At 53.6% G+C, this 16,532-nt stretch overlaps 4 protein-coding genes across 4 annotated transcripts; 2 read left to right on the plus strand and 2 right to left on the minus strand.

Moving 5' to 3' along the window:
• On the minus strand, window positions 1–331 carry ENH_00074460 (hypothetical protein, conserved; the record flags this gene model as incomplete). The annotated part of the gene is made up of 2 exons (XM_013582831.1): window positions 1–40; window positions 245–331. Coding segments are annotated over 2 exons (127 nt in total), but the record flags the coding sequence as incomplete, so codon positions are not given.
• A 2,839-nt stretch (window positions 332–3,170) lies between these two features.
• On the minus strand, window positions 3,171–5,095 carry ENH_00074470 (hypothetical protein, conserved; the record flags this gene model as incomplete). The annotated part of the gene is made up of 5 exons (XM_013582832.1): window positions 3,171–3,662; window positions 3,918–4,102; window positions 4,308–4,446; window positions 4,685–4,769; window positions 5,004–5,095. 5 exons carry the CDS (start codon window positions 5,093–5,095, stop codon window positions 3,171–3,173), a joined length of 993 nt encoding a protein of 330 aa, XP_013438286.1.
• Window positions 5,096–10,934: 5,839 nt separating this feature from the next.
• Window positions 10,935–12,413, plus strand: ENH_00074480 (Reverse transcriptase, related; the record flags this gene model as incomplete). Its single annotated transcript, XM_013582833.1, has 2 exons — window positions 10,935–11,270; window positions 11,568–12,413. The coding sequence occupies 2 exons, from the start codon at window positions 10,935–10,937 to the stop codon at window positions 12,411–12,413; spliced, it is 1,182 nt and encodes a 393-aa protein (XP_013438287.1).
• Window positions 12,414–13,135: 722 nt separating this feature from the next.
• Window positions 13,136–13,558, plus strand: ENH_00074490 (OSJNBa0042F21.10 protein, related; the record flags this gene model as incomplete). The annotated part of the gene is made up of 1 exon (XM_013582834.1): window positions 13,136–13,558. The coding sequence occupies one exon, from the start codon at window positions 13,136–13,138 to the stop codon at window positions 13,556–13,558; it is 423 nt and encodes a 140-aa protein (XP_013438288.1).
• Between the last annotated feature and the right edge of the window lie 2,974 nt (window positions 13,559–16,532).

Raw genomic sequence — 16,532 nt, forward strand, 5'->3', positions numbered from 1 at the left:
CCAAAGTGGTTCGCACAATGTCCGCTATGGCCTTGCTCGCCTGCCCGCAAACCCTAAACCCTAAACCCTAAACCCTAAACCCTAGACCCTAGGCAGTAAACCCTAGCCACAGGCCGCAGGCCAAGAAGATCTCCGCTGGCGCCGCGCCGGTGGTCGCTCCCGCTGCTGCAGCTGCTGCCCCTGCTGCCGCTGCTGCTGCTGCTGCTGCTGCTGCTGCTGCTGCTGCTGCTGCTTGGAGGGTTACCTGGATGTTGGCGAGCTGGGCCTTTCGCCCAGACTCTCTTTTAGTGTTTTGCTTGAAGACAAGCACGGGGCCTCTTGGGCGAATCATTTTGAGGGTTTGGAGGAGTGTGGGGTGGGGGCTGAGGTGTACGTACACCCGAGAAGAACAGCAGCAACTGCAGCGCAGCAGACACCACAGGGGCGGCCCGCTGGGCGCGGGCTGCTGCAGGCCCGCAGCCTAGGGTTTAGGGTTTAGGGTTTAGGGTTTAGGGTTTGGCTCGCCGCTGTCTCCCGCAGGTCGGGCTGCAGCAAAGCCAAATAGAAATGCATGCAATGAGCAGCAAACTAATCCAAGAAGTTAAATATGCCCAACACGAATGGGGGGCCCCCGCTGGGACACACCGACTTACCCCTGCTGCTGCTGCTGCCGCTGCTGCTGCTGCTGCTGCTGCTGCTGCTGCTGCTGCTGGGGGCAAAAGGCCTTGCTTTGCCTAGTTTATTAGCTTTAATTGCTGCTCCACCCCCGTGGGCTCAACGCCGCACCAAAGAGCCTGCGCCCCACGTGCGGCCTCTGGGCCCAGCCCCAGCCCCTGCAGCCCTCTTTTTAATTATTTAATTCTTTTTCTTTTTTTATTTCTTTTTTAAAATTGTATTTATGCAAAACTCCTTTTTTCGCGCGGCCTGGCGATGCCGCAGGCAACGCCCAGGTGTACAGACACCCCAGTGGGGGGCGCATGCACCCACTGTCGGCGCCGCGTTTTTCTGTTCTTTTAATTCCAGGAAATATAAAAAAGATAAAACTTCACTTTCCGAAAAGGATTTCATTTGAGGTGTATGGACACCTCGCCAAATGCCGCACTCACTCACGCCGGGGGCGCCGCTCCCCTCGGGTGTCTGTACACCCCAGTGCGCGCTCCGGAGTCTGCTGGCTGCCACTCAACTGCCACAAATTAAAAAGAATAAATTAATTAAATTTAAACTCTGGCCCCTCAGGCCTAGTAGCTGGGGGAGCAGCTTTCAAGGAGTTGTCTTGTTTCCGCTGGCTAGCTCGCTGCAGAAGCCCAGGCTGCTGCATCCTATTCAGCTAGCTAGCTGGCTAGCTAGCTAGCTGAATTGATGGCTAGCTAGGTTGCTCGTCAGCTATATTGCTAGCCAGCTAGATCGCTAGCTAGCTAGATTGCTGGCTTGCTAGCTAGCTAGATTGCTGGCCAGCTAGACTGCTAGCCAGCTAGATTGCTAGCTAGCTAGCTAGATCTCTAGCTAGCTAGCTAGCTAGCCAGATCGCTAGCTCGCTTTTGCTGCAGGAGTCTGGCTTCTGCCTCTTAGCGGAACTGTAGCAATCTTTACCACTTCTTGTCTTCAACGAAAATGAAACAAATGAAGACAAATGGCAAATTCGACTTTTCCAAATAAAAGTAATTCACATTTAATGAGGGCCCCTGCGGTGCTGCAGCGCGGGGTGGCAAAGAGCACTGGGGTGTACAGACACCTGAATTAGTAGCCCCAAGTGCTGTTCGTGCAGGGTTTAGGGTTTAGGGTTTAGGGTTTAGGGTGTCCCGATTAAAACGTGTCTAAGGAATGTTCATGTGTGCCAAGTCCAGCCCCTTAATTGCCAGCTTTAGTAGCCTGCTGCTGCTGCTGCTGCTGCTGCTGCTGCTGCTGCTGCTGTCGTGCAGCTTCACCGGTCCTGGCCCTGCTGCGGCTCGCTTGTCCATGCCAGCGTTTAGGGTTTAGGGTTTAGGGTTTAGGCTTTACCACTAAAAAGGTGATAGAAAGCAGCGGCAGCAGCAGCAGTAGCATCACTTGCAGCAGCAGCAGCAACAACACTAGCAGCAGCAGCACGGGGAGCTGCTGCTGCTGCTGCTGAAGTATAGTGATATGGCTTAGGCTCTCGGGAGTCTTTGCATTTAAAAAGCAAAAACCCTAAAAAGCCTTTAAAAGACACAAACAGCAAAATCTGCTGCTGCTGCTTTTGCTGCTGCTTTTGCTGCTGATTTTGCTGCTGCTTTTGCTGCAGCTTTCGCTGCTGCTTCCTTTGGCGGTCCTGCAGCAAATCTGCATTTGCTTTTTTGAAAAGACAGAATAATATTTATTTGTCTCTCGTTGAAGAACATTTAAGTATTTTAATCGAATATAAAAGCATCTAATAAACTGAATATAAATGAAGCATTCTACTAGTACTATACCAGGGAAATTGAGAGGCTTTTCTGTTTTAATTGCTACTCTTTCAAAGAATAAAAGCGTCTTTTATTTTTATCTTTAATTTTTTATTTAATCCGTTAAATGATATTTATTTGTCTTTCGTTGAAGAACATTCAAGTACTTTAATCAAATAAATCTTTTTTTCTTTTTTTCTGTTGCTTTGAGCATTCCCGCCACCGCTCCAGTGTACATACACCTCAGCCAGCGCCCACCGGCTTCCCTGCTCCAGGTGTACAGACACCGTACCTCCGATAGTGAAATCCGCGAGGGCGAGCTCCTTCCACCAGATAGCTAGCTAGCTAGCTAGCTAGCTAGCTGGGCGGGTAGCTAGCTAGCTAGCTAGGTGGGTGGCTAGGCAGCTAGCTAGCCAACTAGCCAGAACGAAAATAAAGGTAAGTAGCTAGCTAGCGGCAGCACTGCAGGCGTAGACGTCATCGCCCTTTAAACTAAAATTTGCTCATTTGAGCCTCGGCAAAAAGTCGCTGCTGCAGAAGCAGCAGCAAGGGCAGTTAAAAAGCTGCTGCTTCAGCTTGTAAAATATGGGTATTCCTGCTGCTGCTGCTGCTGCTGCTGCTGCTGCTGCACAAACAGCCCGCGCAGCCGCAGAAGTGGCTTTGCAGCAAGCACCCGCGCTGGCTGCCCGCTGCAGCAGCTGCTGCAGCAGCAGCTGCAGCAGCTGCAGGAGCCATTGCTGGAGCAGCAGCAGCTGCAGCAACTGCAGCAGCAGCAGCAGCAGCGGGTGTTTGCTACTTGCGGGAGCGTTTGCTGCGGCTTTTGAGTTTGGCCCTTTCCTTGCTGATGGCCTGCTGGGCCTGCTGGAAGTACTGCATGCAGTTTTGCGTGAAGTCTTTGTTGCTGTTGACCGCCCTGAGCATGGCTTGGAGTCTGTGGACTTCTTCTGCGGAGTCCTGCGCAGCTTCGTGCTGCTGCTGCTGCTGCTGCAGCAGCAGCTGGCTGCGCACGGCGGCCAGCGCCGCCCGCAGCTGCTGCTGCGCCCGCCCCAACTCCCCGTCGTGCGCCCCACACGCCCCCAAAAACAGACCAATGGTCAGGGCCTCCTGGTCCACTGGTTCTCGCAGCCCCCCAAAACGCAACACCCGCACGCACTTGAAGACTGTGGGGTCCACCCCCCCCACAGCCCCGAACTTGGAAAGCACAAAAGCCCCTCTTCCGAAGGCCCTCGAGGTGAAGACCCGCAGGTCGCATGCAATGCCTGCTTCCCCGCTGCTGCTCCGCAGCTGCAGCAGCGCAGCAGCGCAGCAGCGCAGCAGCACAGCAGCGCAGCAAACGCATGCACAAGAGTTTCCAGCTGCTTCTTTGCTGCTGCTTTCCACTTGTTTGCTCTAAACTCTTTTCTTTTAAATGCGACTTGCAGCTCCGCACACTCTACGCCCCACAAACCAGCAAGCAGCAGCAGCAACAGCAACAGCAGCAGCAAAAGCAGCAGCAGCAGCAAGAGCAGCAGCAGCAGCAAGAGCAGCAGCAGCAAGTACCTCAGCAGCAACGACCCGGTCCGCCTGGGGCTCGGGGAACTCCAGCTCGGGGGCCCTGCAAGGGGGGCCCCCCAAGGGGGGGTGGCAGGGGCCCCCCTTGGGGGCCCATTGGGTTTGCTGCAGCCAGGCGGGAAGTGCTGCTGAGGAGGAGACAGAAGAGCGCAAAATGGAGACAGAAGAAACTCCTGAGAAGCAGCAAAAGAGACAAAAGAAAGCTTAAATTGGAATTTTGAAAGAAACAAAATCAATGCCAGCAGCAGCAGCAGCAGCAGCAGCAGCAGCAGCAGCAGCAGCAGCAGCAGCAGCAGCAGCAGCAGCAGCAGCAGCAGAGGAGTGAAGAGGAGACTGGAAGTGCAGCAAAGTCCGGCAGCTGCAGAGACAGGGGCCCACCGTTTGGCAGCGCTGCGTGGGGTGTATCTCCAGCTTCTGTGCGCCAGAAAAAAGCGGGGCCCCAAGGATTGTCATTTATTTCAACTCCGAAATAAAAAAGAAGATAAGCATTATTGTACTGTCCGTAGTTCACAAACAGCTGCGAAGCAGCAGCACAACGCGCAGCAAAAGTCCACCCGCAGCAAACTGCCCCAGCGAAACGCAGCAGCAGCAGCAGCAGCAGCAAAAGCAGCAGATCGGGCGCTGCAAACAGTCCCAGCGCAGGAGAAACGCACCAGCTGCAGCAGCAGAAGCAGCTGCAGCAGCAGCAGCAGCTGCAGCAGCAGCTGCAGCAGCAGCAGCAGCAGCAGCAGGGAACTCGAAGGTAACTATCTCACCTTTTCGCCGGGATGAGTGTCTCTAGGCGCCCTCCAGACAAGGCCTTCTGGAGACGTCTCGTGCTGCGTGGCGACGTCCGCACTCCTGCAGCAGCAACAGCAGCAGCAGCAGCAGCAGCAGCAGCAGCAGAAGTGCAGGGTCAGCAACCAGGGAGCTGCTTTCTGCCGTGGGGCAGCAACAGTGCAGCGAAAGTCCGCAGCACCAGCAGCAGCAGCAAGAGCGCCAACGGCCGCAGCAGCAGCAGCGCGACAAGCTGCTAAGTCAACGACAGCAGCAGCAGCAGCAGCAGCAGCAGCAGCAGCAGCAGCAGGAACTGACCAGTGGTACTGCTGCAGCTCGTCAAGCGCAGACACTGCAACATGGCCCTCTCCATCCCACACGCTGCGCGCATGCACTAAAGAGACAGCCATTTTGATGTCGCTTTGATTTGCTGCTGCGAGTTCTGCTGCTAGGGGGCCCCTGGCGAGCTGCAGCAGCTGCTGCTGCAGCAGCAGCTGCTGCTCCCCCTGCTGCGGCAGCACCAGCGACAGGGCCTTCCAGAGGTAAGGCCCATAGAAAGGCGCGTTGCGCTTGTTTGTGTGCAGCAAGCAGCTGGAAGCAACTGCTGCTGCTGCTGCTGGGTCTTGCTGCTGCAGCTGGCGAGTCAGCAGCAGCTCCTTCAGCAGCAGCACGGCCAGCAGCTCCTCCGGCTTGCACGGGGTCTCCTGCTGCAGCTGCTGCCTGCTGCTGCTGCTGCTGCTGCTGCGGCGCTGCAGCACGCACTTCTCGCGTATGGCCTGCGGCGCGTCTGCTGTCGACAGCAGCAGCAGCCGCGGCAGCTGCAGCAGGGGGGCCCCCCGGGGCACTTCTTCAGCAACAAGGGCCCCACTTTGGGTCTCTTTGCTGCAGCGGGGCCCCCGCTGCAGCCACAGCTCCAGCGGGTCTTTGGGGGGGGGCCCCCCTGGGGCCCCGGGGGCCCCTGAAGCCCCGGGGGCCCCTGGGGACCCTGGGGCCCCGGGGGCCCCTGGGGCCCCCGAGGCCCCCGGGGCCCCCGGGGCCCCTGGGGCCCCCGGGGCCCCCGGGGCCCCCGGGGCCCCGTGCTGCTGCACCACGTGCAGCACTAAACCCTCAAGTGCTGCAGCAGAAGGCGGCAGCCATTCGCCCCCAGGCCCCAGCTGCTTCTGGAGAGGCATGCCGGGGATGGGCCCCTTTCGTGCTGCTGCTGCTGCTGCTGCTGCTGCTGCTGCTGCTGCTTCTGTGGGTGCTGCTGATGGGGCCTCAGTCCCGCTCTTGAGAGCTGCGTCTTCGCTTTCTCGTTCAAATGTTGCTTGCTGCTGCTGCTGCTGCTGCTCCTGCTGCTGCTGCTGCTGCTGCTGCTGCTGCTGCGGGCGCATGAGGTGCTGCGTGCGGTGCCGTAAGAAAGAGGGGTCCTGCAGAATAAAGACAGCAGCAGTTGCTGCAGCAGCAAACATGATGAGCAGCAGCAGCAGCACGGCATAGTGGCCCCTTTTAAAGGCTGTCTTTGCTGCTTCCATGTCTGCAGCAAAAGCTGAGGGGCCCCCCGGATAAGTGAGAGCCACATGTTCTTCTGGATCACAAGAATCTGGAAAAGGAATGCCAGCAGCAGCAGCAGCAGGAGCTGCTGCTGCTGCTGCTGCTGCTGCTGGCTGTGCCTTTGGGGCCTTGGCTGCTTCCTTCGAGGCGCTGCGGCGGACGCAGCGGGACGTTGCTGCTGTTGCTGCAGCAGCAGCAGCAGTGGCTGCTGCTGCTGCCTCCGTCGCCGCAGCAGCAGCAGCGTTCATGCTGCTGCTGCTGCGCTGCCGAATAAGCGCAGCGCCGCCAGACCTCCGGCGGATCAGAACGTCAGCAGCAGCGGGCTTGACGCTGCTTTGCTGCTGCTGCTGCTGCTGCTGCTGCTGCTGCCTGGGCTCGTCAGCTGCTGCTGCTGCTGCTGCTGAACCCATCTTGCTAAGGCCCACTTTGGGGGCCCCTGGGCTCGGAGAAGCCGGCGGGGCCCCCCTTGGCATTTGAGCAGCAGCAAAAGAAGAGTCAAGAGGGTCTTTGCTGCTGTCCCCAGGTGAGCGCAGCAGACGTAGCCGGGACCCTGTAGCTGCTGCTGCCTTTTCGCAGCAACGGGGAAGATGCATTGCTATGTTTGCTGCTGCCTCTGCTGCTGCTGCTGCTGCTGCTGCTGCTGCTGCTGCATGTGCAGGTCCTCGAGCTGCTGGCTGTTTCGCTGGCTGAGTTCTTCTCTAAAGCCCCTTTGAGTCCACTGCGAAGGGACTTAGCCAAAAAAGACTAAAAGGCTTCAAAAGAATGGCGGGGCCGCAGGCGAGCAGCAGCAAAAAGTTAAAAAGAAGTCCCGATAACCTGTGGCAGCAAGCGGGTGGAGGGCTGCAGCAGCTGCGCAGCAGATCAGCGGCCTCAGGCACAAAAAAAGATTTAAAATGAAATGAAGTCCAACAAGAACGGGTCCAGGGGTTGAGGTGTACGTACACCTGGGCGCTGCAGACTCACTCGGTGCCTCCACGCGAAATTCCCGCGGCGAATCTGCCCTTAGGTGCTGCAGCCGCTGCGTTTCGAGTTCAACTTAGACACTTCAAAGCCAATATTGTGCACTATTCGCTAAAACAAATCGAAGAAACATTTCAAGAAGTGTGAGACAAAGAAGAAGACCAACAGCTACCCGCCGACCGGCGTCAGCGGGAGGCTCCAGGGCCCACGGTGTGTACAGACAGCCCAGCGGTGGTGGTCCTGCGTCGAGCGTGCTCATTTTTCGCCAGTAACACCATCATAAATACATTTTAGCCTCATCAATTCAAGATCTTGATGATTAATTTCACTTTTTTCCCTTTCGTGCGCTCTAAGACAGGGCCTGCTTGGCCTGCAGCAGTTCAAGCCCAGGCTGGTGGCTGGCTGCCCAGCGGCTGCAGCTGGGCAGCCAAGGGTCTATTGGAAGATCCTGAAAGGACTTAATGTTTCTTTCACCAAACTTGTTTTAATTTAGTCTAAAGAAGTGCATTTGAGTCGCCTCTAGGCGGCTGCGGCCTCGCCTGGACACCCGAAAAGTCCGAAAGACTCAACTTGGCGGGCCCCAGAGTTGAAGCCACGCCGCGCTGGACAGCCACTGCTGGGTCTGACTCCGCCAGATTCAAAGCTTAAAAGATATTAGGCCAGAGTCCCACTGCAGCCAGCAAAGACAGGCTTTATAACTCAAAGAGCAGCAAAGCCTCCAGTCTGCAGCCGCCTCGCTAAAGGCTTCTGCCATTATTAGGACCAAATCCACGTCTCAGAACTAAAACGTAGGTCAGGGCATCCTGGGGTTGCTCTAAGCTTCACAAAAAAGGGCCTAAGGGCCTCCGCAGGCCACTAGTTGCTGCATTCTTCCGACTTCGCGAAATTTCAAAGAGTTCAAAACTCGGCAGCCCAAGCCAGCAGCAGGGCTGTCCTACCAAAGACAAGGTACGGGGGAAGTGGGTGAGGCTTGCGTGGTAATGTGTCCAGGGGCTTTGGAACCTTTGCCTCGCCTCTGCCTCGCCACTAAACACCAAACTCAACCAAGCATCCCTGAGCAACACCGCAGGTCGTTTTTCTGTATTTCTTACTCACAAATCAAAATCAAACAAAAAGCATTCAGCAAAGATGACTCAGCGTGCGCAGCTTGGCTGTCGGTGCAGGTCTTCTGTGCCCCTCCCCAGGCGCATATCAGTTGCATGGTGCACTACTTCATACACTTATTCTTCTAGACTGACCACCCATGACTCGCGAATGTGACACTCTGCATTCCTCCTAGGCTGCATTCTTATGTTACAAAGTTGGGCTCTTTTTGTTCCCATCTAGCCTACAATATAAAGGAAGCAAAACTTCAACTGTACTTCGTTTCGGCCAACAGACTTCGTTATTTTGGCTCCTATAGCACACACGCGAAGCGTCGCTGGGGTATCACCCCATTTCGCATGCGCAGCAGGCTTGGAAGGTCTCTGACATAATGAGTACTGCAACGTTGTCGATGGTGGCATTGTCTGTCATGGGCTGCACCCACATGACTCTTCGTGACACAACATGCTTCAGAACACCTGACCTAGGCTAAACCTAAGTCACCGCGGCAAGACGCCCTTAGCATTATTTTGTGACTTGATTTGGCCGCTCTGGGCAAAGTACTGAGGGGCTACGACGGAGGTGTTCTCTACATAAAGACTTCGGACATACGAGAATCGGGGAAGTTCGGAAAAGCTTCTATAGCCCAAGACTGGTAACCTCCTATGTCCTCCAGTGGCAGCGCTTCGCGAAATCAAGAATAGACAGAAAGCATGTGGCGTTTTTCAACACCTTAAGAATTTCCAAATTTCTAAGGGGCCAGTGATCCTCATTGTCAGTTTCACTAGTAGCTGTCTATGACTTCCCACATAACATATGGGCATTTGCTCTCAAGACAGTGCTAGTTCGGCTTAACGGTTGGTTTCAAATTTTCAAATTTAAGATGAGTAAATATGAAAGGACGTCGAGGAGCGTCTAGTATGGCTTGCATAGGCCATTTCAACTTATTAGGGGATTTATATCATTGCGCCCTTATTCATGCATTTGCTGACATTCAAACGTTGTCTCCCAAGATCCACACAAGGATCCAAGCTCCGCACTCGGATTCTCTCTACCCAAAGTTGCACAACATACTCAGCTATTGTAGTGCGCAGGCACTACAATGGGGCTTGCTGGTGACCTATAGAGACGGTTAAGAGGTTGAGACGCGGATTGAGCGCTGTAACCTCTTACCAGTGAAATACAAATGCAATTTATTAACAAATAAACATGTATAGACTAGAAATGCCTGCGAATGTTCTAAGACTGGGGCGGCCGACAACGCCAGCACAGGTGCGCGTCACATGTAGTGCTGAGGCACTACAATGGGGCTGGCTAGAGTCCTAGAGATGATAGCTAGCTAGCGACCTGCAAGGGGCCGCGGCACTGGAGGGGGACAGGACCCTCCCAATACATGCAAAAATAAGAAAAACCGTTAGTCAGTTCTAGTGAAAACGTGAAATGTGCGGAAATCGTGTGGAGACTGGGGCTGGCGATAGCGCCGGCACCAATGCGGGACTCCCCCCCCTAGGGTCTAGGAGGTAAGCTCCGAGAAGGGAGCGAATCGACGAGAGAGATTCGAGACACTTTTTGAATTGTCGTATTTCGACGGAATAAAGCTATAGAGACCGAGAAATGAGGCTATTCTAGGTGTAGCATGTAGACCTGTAGAGGGGCAGGAAACAGCGTAGTCGCAGCAGTAGGCGCCGCGCACTACATCACATCCTCCCCGGACCAGCACAGCAAGAGCAAGAAGAAATGACTTTCATGAAAGTATCGTTTTTGAGAACTCGAAACAAAATGGTCTTTTTAATACATTTGTAGACGTTACTCGACCGATGCGTCGGCAGTAGAGAATATTTCATAGAACGGTCGAGTTGTGGGCAGTGCAGCATCGTAGACGCTGCAGAGAACGCAGTGTATTACAGTTGGGGGCCGTTCCGGGATAAAAATCTATTTTTTTCCGGACCTGAGGGTAGAAACACTTTGCTTTAATAATTCGCACCTAGATATCTTAGCTGAGTAGGGGATGCATTTACGCAATGGACGCGTAGTCGGACCTATGCAACAGAAGACTTCTACAATGTCAGTAAACAAATTGCCCAGTGGAACACCAGCCCAACCTCGTCATGCCATGCTACTCCGAAACCCACGCGTGGAGTGGGGATCGCCCCCGACGAACTCGCTGACTTGTACTGCGCTGGGCTACCAACTGACCTCCACCTTCTCATTACAAATAATGGGCTGGTGAACTATTCCTCCTGGGAACAAGCGGCGACAGCAGCAGCACGACTCTATGAACCTAAGCAGACCGTGCTAGAGCTACGAGAAAGAGCTAGTCGAGCGATAAGAGCTGCTGCTGAGGCAAATGCAACCTATCGGAAGCAGGGAAATGAAACTAGGCCTGGAAGAAACTCCGGGAACTGCTACGAGTGTCAGGGGCGTGGACACCCGGCACGTTTGTCTCAGCAAAGGGGAACGAACCAAGCGCCCGGGCGAGACCTGCAAGAAGTGTGGAGGCGTGGGACACTATGCTCGTGACTGTCCTACACACGACCGAGGCCATGCCGAGCCGGAAAACAAGAGTAGCAGGCAGCCTATCCGTCCTAGCACTGTGAAGACCAAACGGTTAAACCGCGAGGCCTAGGCGTTGTTGGAGACGAGCGTTCTAGGCCGCGTAGCCATGGTGAAGGGATGATTTGTGCCATAGCGACAGGCCCTAATGCCATTCCAGTCTCCCTAGAACGGGGAAACCACCTCCTCAACACGGTAGAGGAAAATAAAACGAGCGACGAGGTCGTGCAGAGGACTCAGCCGCCTTCGGAAACGCGGTTGGAGTCTGGGCCGGTGCCGATGCGGAGTGAGGAGGCTCCGTGCGAGAAGACGGATAGCAGCGGGAAATTTGCAGAAGCGAAAGAAGAAGACTGCAGGCCAGAAGGGATAGAGACTATGCCGCACTGGTGGCGGGAAACTAGTGCGAAGGAATGTTGCAACCAAGGAGGAGCCTTGTGTTACATGGGTGCAACAGCGGTACTTCGCGTTGAGCTTGCAGGAAGTTCATGCGAGGCGCTTTTAGACACAGGCGCTTCGAGGAGTTTCATTAACCCTAAAACAGTCGAACGATTGTAACTGAGGGTGCGGATACCTCCAGGAGAGCATAGGCTCACTGTTGCTACAGGTGAAGAATTACGCATTGATCGAGTTGTGACTGGGCTGACGTGTGGAGACGCACGCTTTTCCGGGAACTTTTTAGTGGGAACCGTTCCCTATGATTTAGTGTTGGGTTTGGATTGGCTGAGTGAACATAAGGTGGCTTGGTATTTTTAGTCCGACGAGCTCCGAACCTCTGTGAATGGCCAGTGGTGCGAGTTACCGGCCGTTAGGACGGGTGAAGAGAGATTGCAGTGTAACAGTCACATAGTAGCACCTCCAAGAACTCCTGCAGAGCAAGCATATAACATTTTGACTAAGCAAGTGGAGGGTATGTCAGCGGAGGGGGCTGCCATATTGCTACGGCCGCCACCTAAAAGGTATAAATCCCATGCGAAGACTAAGGCGAAGGCACGGATAACGGCGCTTGTTCGCCAAGCGGCGGCCGACGCAAAGAATCTCAGGGCACCATTGCACGGTTTGCATTACATCCTGGCTTTGCGCGACGCTGGCTTGTCAGTGGCTCTGAGGTTCACGGAAAAGTGGCAAGGCGACCTTTGCTGCGCGTTGATCGGGAATCGACCCAAAGCCTCCGGTTCTAGCCGTCCTTTGACTTCTACTGCCTTGACAACAGCAGAAGATGAAGAAGAGTCTCCATGGCCTACGGCAAAACTCGAACACGATGAGTGGATAAACTCGACACAGGCGCAAGCTATTCCACTCGAGATTACCAAGGTGTTGAAAGAGTATCGGGAGGTCTTCCCCGATAACTTACCTAAAGGATTACCGCCGAAGCGCCCTCGTGATCACTATATCCCACTTGTACCTGGAAAACTTCCTATCTGCTCTCCTACGATAACGGCCGACAAGCGTGATGATGGCTCCGGGGAGAGGAAGATGTGTGTGGTAGTTACTTACCAGGCTATGAATGCCCTTACAGTCGCTCCTGATATTCCATTACCTCCCATTCAAACAATTCTGCAGATGCTGGAAGGCGCCAAGTATTTTTTTTTTGGACCTTGAAGCAGAACTCCATCAAATAAGTATGGCAAAGGAAGATCGCTGGAAGACGGCTTTCCGTTTCGTTCTAGGGCTATTTGAATATCGCGTTATGCCCTTTGGCCTTTAGGGTGCTCCAGCTACGTTCCACGCCAATTAATGCCTATTTACAGCCTTTATTAGGACCTTTATAGTTCCGACCTCTCCGGACACGTTCCCCTCCTGCGACACGTTCTCAGTACTTTTGTGCAAAACCAATTCTACCCAAAATTCCGCAAATGCAAGTTCGGTAGGCAAGCAATCACATATTTGGGTTATACCATCACTGCCGAAGGCATCAAACCTGCAGAAGATAAAATCCAATCTATCCGGCACTGGCCAGAGGTGCTGGAAAATAAAACGCAAGTGCAGCCGTGTCTCGGCACCATAAATTACTGTCGCATGTTCATGGGACCGGATTATGCCAACGTTGAGCGGCCTCTAAACGTGTCGCAGGAGGGGAACGTGTCCAGAGAGCTCGGAACTATAAAGGTCCTAATAAAGGCTGTAAATAGGCATTAATGTTGGCGTGGAACGTAGCTGGAGCACCCTAAAGGCCAAAGGGCATAACGCGATACTCAAATAGCCCTAGAACGAAACGGAAAGCCGTCTTCCAGCGATCTTCCTTTGCCATACACGTTAAAGACATTAGTTTCAAATGGACAGAACTTCACACAAGGGCGGTGCAGCAGCTCAAACAACGCTTAATGGATTTCACTACATTACAAGTTCCCGACACCACGAAGCCCTTCGAGTTATACACGGATGTTTCTGGTTATGCGATCGGAGCGGTGCTAGAACAAGAAGGCAAGCCCATCGGTTTCCTCAGCCAAGTTATGGACCCCACACAACAGAAATACTCGATCTACGATCAAGAACTCTTGGCGTTGGTTACGGCCCTGGACAAGTGGTCTCATTTGCTGCGTGTCTCCAAAGTTACAGCTCATACAGATCACCAAGCTCTTACGCATCTCCAACGACTCCAAGCATCGAAGCCTCTGCGCGGACGCACTGCTCGGCGGTTAGATTTGCTGGTCGAGTCCCCGGATTTGCACATCGCTTATGTTCAAGGAGCGCGCAATCAGGCGGCTGATGCCTTGTCTCGCCGTCCCCGTCTCTCTAACACCTGATCACACGACACACTAACAACACCATTGGTGCTTGCAGTAGAACAAACGCGCGCGGCTCCTCGCTCTCGTGGTCAGCCTGATAACTACAAGGAGCTCGCCGGCATTCGTTCGCGACGATCCAGACAACGCACCTTGCCATCACCACCTACAACTCCGCCGCCTGAGTCCAATCCAGAGGCGGAACATCCTACACCTGCAACGAAGACACGAGCTGACCCTCCTGAGGCGCCTGAATGGCCGCAAGCCTACTCGAAGCGTCCTGTTTTCCCCGCTCCCTACAAATTCGCTGCAAAACAACCGGGAGACGCTATACAGGTAGAGCCCGCAATCGTCACGTCACCTTTCGCTATGTGCCGCCTTCTTTGCACATTTGTATTCACGGACTATGGCGAATCTGTGTTCCACAATTCCCTGAGTTCCTTACGCATGCCTTGCATTCACATCATGACCATGTGTCAGCCGGCCAAAAGACGCCAAAAGAAGGCATTCACGGATCTGAGCAAGCAGTACTACTGGCCAGGAATGCGTCCTTACACTACTGCGTATGTTGAATCCGGTACTCACTGTCGTGCGTCTAAGTCTCTGAGCCAGAAACCTGCACGTCTTCTCCAACAGCTGCTTATCCCTTCTCGTCGGTGGGCACACGTGAGCCTCGATTTCGTCACAGATCTTCCCCTTACAACGACAGGGCACGACTCGATCCTTGCCATGGTCGACTCCCTTAGCAAGATGGCGCATTTCGTTCCCGCAAAGAAGCCATTCACAGCAGCAGACACCGTGGAGATTCTCGCAGACCGTCTTGTATCACGGTTTTCCAGAGGTGCTCATATCGGAACGCGACCCCCGTTTCCAGTCGGATCTTTGGCAACAACTCTGTAGCCGCTTTAACATCAAACGGTGCATGTCCTCGTCCTACCATCTCCAAAGCGACCCCCAAACTGAAAGGGTTAACCGCACACCGGAGCAGATGCTTCGTACCTATATCAAATCTGACGAACGCGAGTGAGAGCGTTTGCTTCCGGCCTTGGAACTTGCCTACAACACAACAAGTCATTCATCCACTGAGCTCTCTCCTTTCGAGGTCTTGATTGGCGAGAATCCGCTGACTGCTGCGAATCTTGATATCCTAGGTGCATAAGCCCCTACACTCACTCCTCCGATGACTAAGCTATTCCGGCAGCTCTGCAACAGAGCGCAGAGCCACATTCTGAAGGCAAAATGCTAGCAGAAGTACTACGCAGACACAAAGCGCCGAGCTGTGGAGTATGGGGTGGGAGACAAGGTCTGGCTCAGTAGCAAGCATTTACCGTCCTTCAACAGCTGCCCTAAGTTTGAGCCCCGTTACCACGGTCCCTTTGAAGCCATTGGACGCATAGGAACTGTCGCTTTCCGTCTTGCTTTGCCTCCCACTTATGAATGCCACAATGTTTTTCATGTTTCGCAGTTAGTTCCCCACCGCCCCCGGCCTCTAGACTTGGTTCCCCAGGAAGCCGATACAGACTGCCCCCCTATCCGCTATGCAGCAGGCAGTCCGATTTAGGAGTATGAAGCTGATTATATTCTGGGCCAACGCGGCTCAGGCGCCAACGCCCAGTACCTCATCAAGTGGAGAGGCAACCCCGAAGATCAAGCCACATGGGAGCCCGCTCACCACCTAGCAGGATCTCAGGCTTTGCCACGACAGATGCATCGATAGTAGAGAGAATTTCATAGAGTTCCGAAGTTGTGGGCCAGGTAGCATCGTAGTCACTGCAGAGAATGCGGTGTACTATAGCCATGGCCTCATTGCGTTGCTTCTCCAGTCCCTACACGGCCAGCACGCAAGTAGTTGCCGCTAGTAACGCAGGAACCAAGCTCCTTAGAAGGTTGTCTCACACATACTGTAGGCGCTCTATAGTTAGTGGGTTGAAAGCGCTGGACGGCGCAGCAGTGTCCAAGATAATTTGACAGGCGTGCCCAGCAACGTCAAACTTAATGCTGGCCATCGTACCCACAGTCCATCGAACACCCATGGAATCACCGGCCAGCACTTCCATCATCATTCTGTGCTCCAGTAGGGCAAACAATATTTACTTGGAGGGGGACAACGTCTAATTCCTCGTATCTATCAGCCAGATGACAACCGACGCAGCACACATACAACTGGCGCTTTTTGCTTAGTTCCATGTAGTGTTTTGCTCCTCAAATTCATAGCAAACCTCCGTGTAACAAAGATATTTGTGCACGCGTGTTTCTCGTGTGGAATTGTGAGAGTCTGAAAGCTGGGAAGAAGAAGTATTTTCTTCAAAAATCATGCTGTTTGGAAAAAAAATTTCGGGCAGCTTTATCTGCTCATGTAAGATCATGCCGTTCATTGCAGCGAATGAAGCCACGCTATTTTGGAGAAGGGTGTAGTGCACAGCGACTACAGCTCCGACTACGCTGCTACCTGCCTCATGAGTAGAGGCCTATAAAAACATTCTACCTTCGGTGCAACTCTTTGAAGTAAGTGTCTAAATGACATTAAAAATGTAGTTATTTCTCCAGTTTTCAAATTCATTATTCTTGAAAATCCCCCACTCGGGGTTCTTGCCTCCTTGGCCCTGTGGAGAGGATTCCTGCACCGGTGCCAGCGCTATCGCCAGCCCAAATATCCAGATATTCACAGACGCATCTAGTCTATACATGCTAATTTGCTGAAAAACTGCCTTACTTCGATACTAGTGAGAAGTTCCTGTGCTCATTCAGCGAGTTGGCCACTTGTAGGTCGCCAGCTAGCTATCTTCTTACGGTCACCAGCACGCCCTATTGTAATGCCTGTGCACTACACAGATCACTCTATTTGGGCTTGGCTTCAATCCAGTTTCTTCCAGTAACCAAATTGGGAGCTGTTACAGTTGTCTCTGAAAATGGACTCATTGCACTAAACGCGAGCTGCTGTGTCAGCCATTTTGGCTTAACTAAGGAGAAATCTCTTTGGCATCAGCATTCATGG

Source organism: Eimeria necatrix, genomic scaffold (genome assembly GCF_000499385.1).
Source record: "Eimeria necatrix Houghton genomic scaffold, Enh_scaff757, whole genome shotgun sequence".
Classification (NCBI taxonomy): domain Eukaryota; phylum Apicomplexa; class Conoidasida; order Eucoccidiorida; family Eimeriidae; genus Eimeria; species Eimeria necatrix.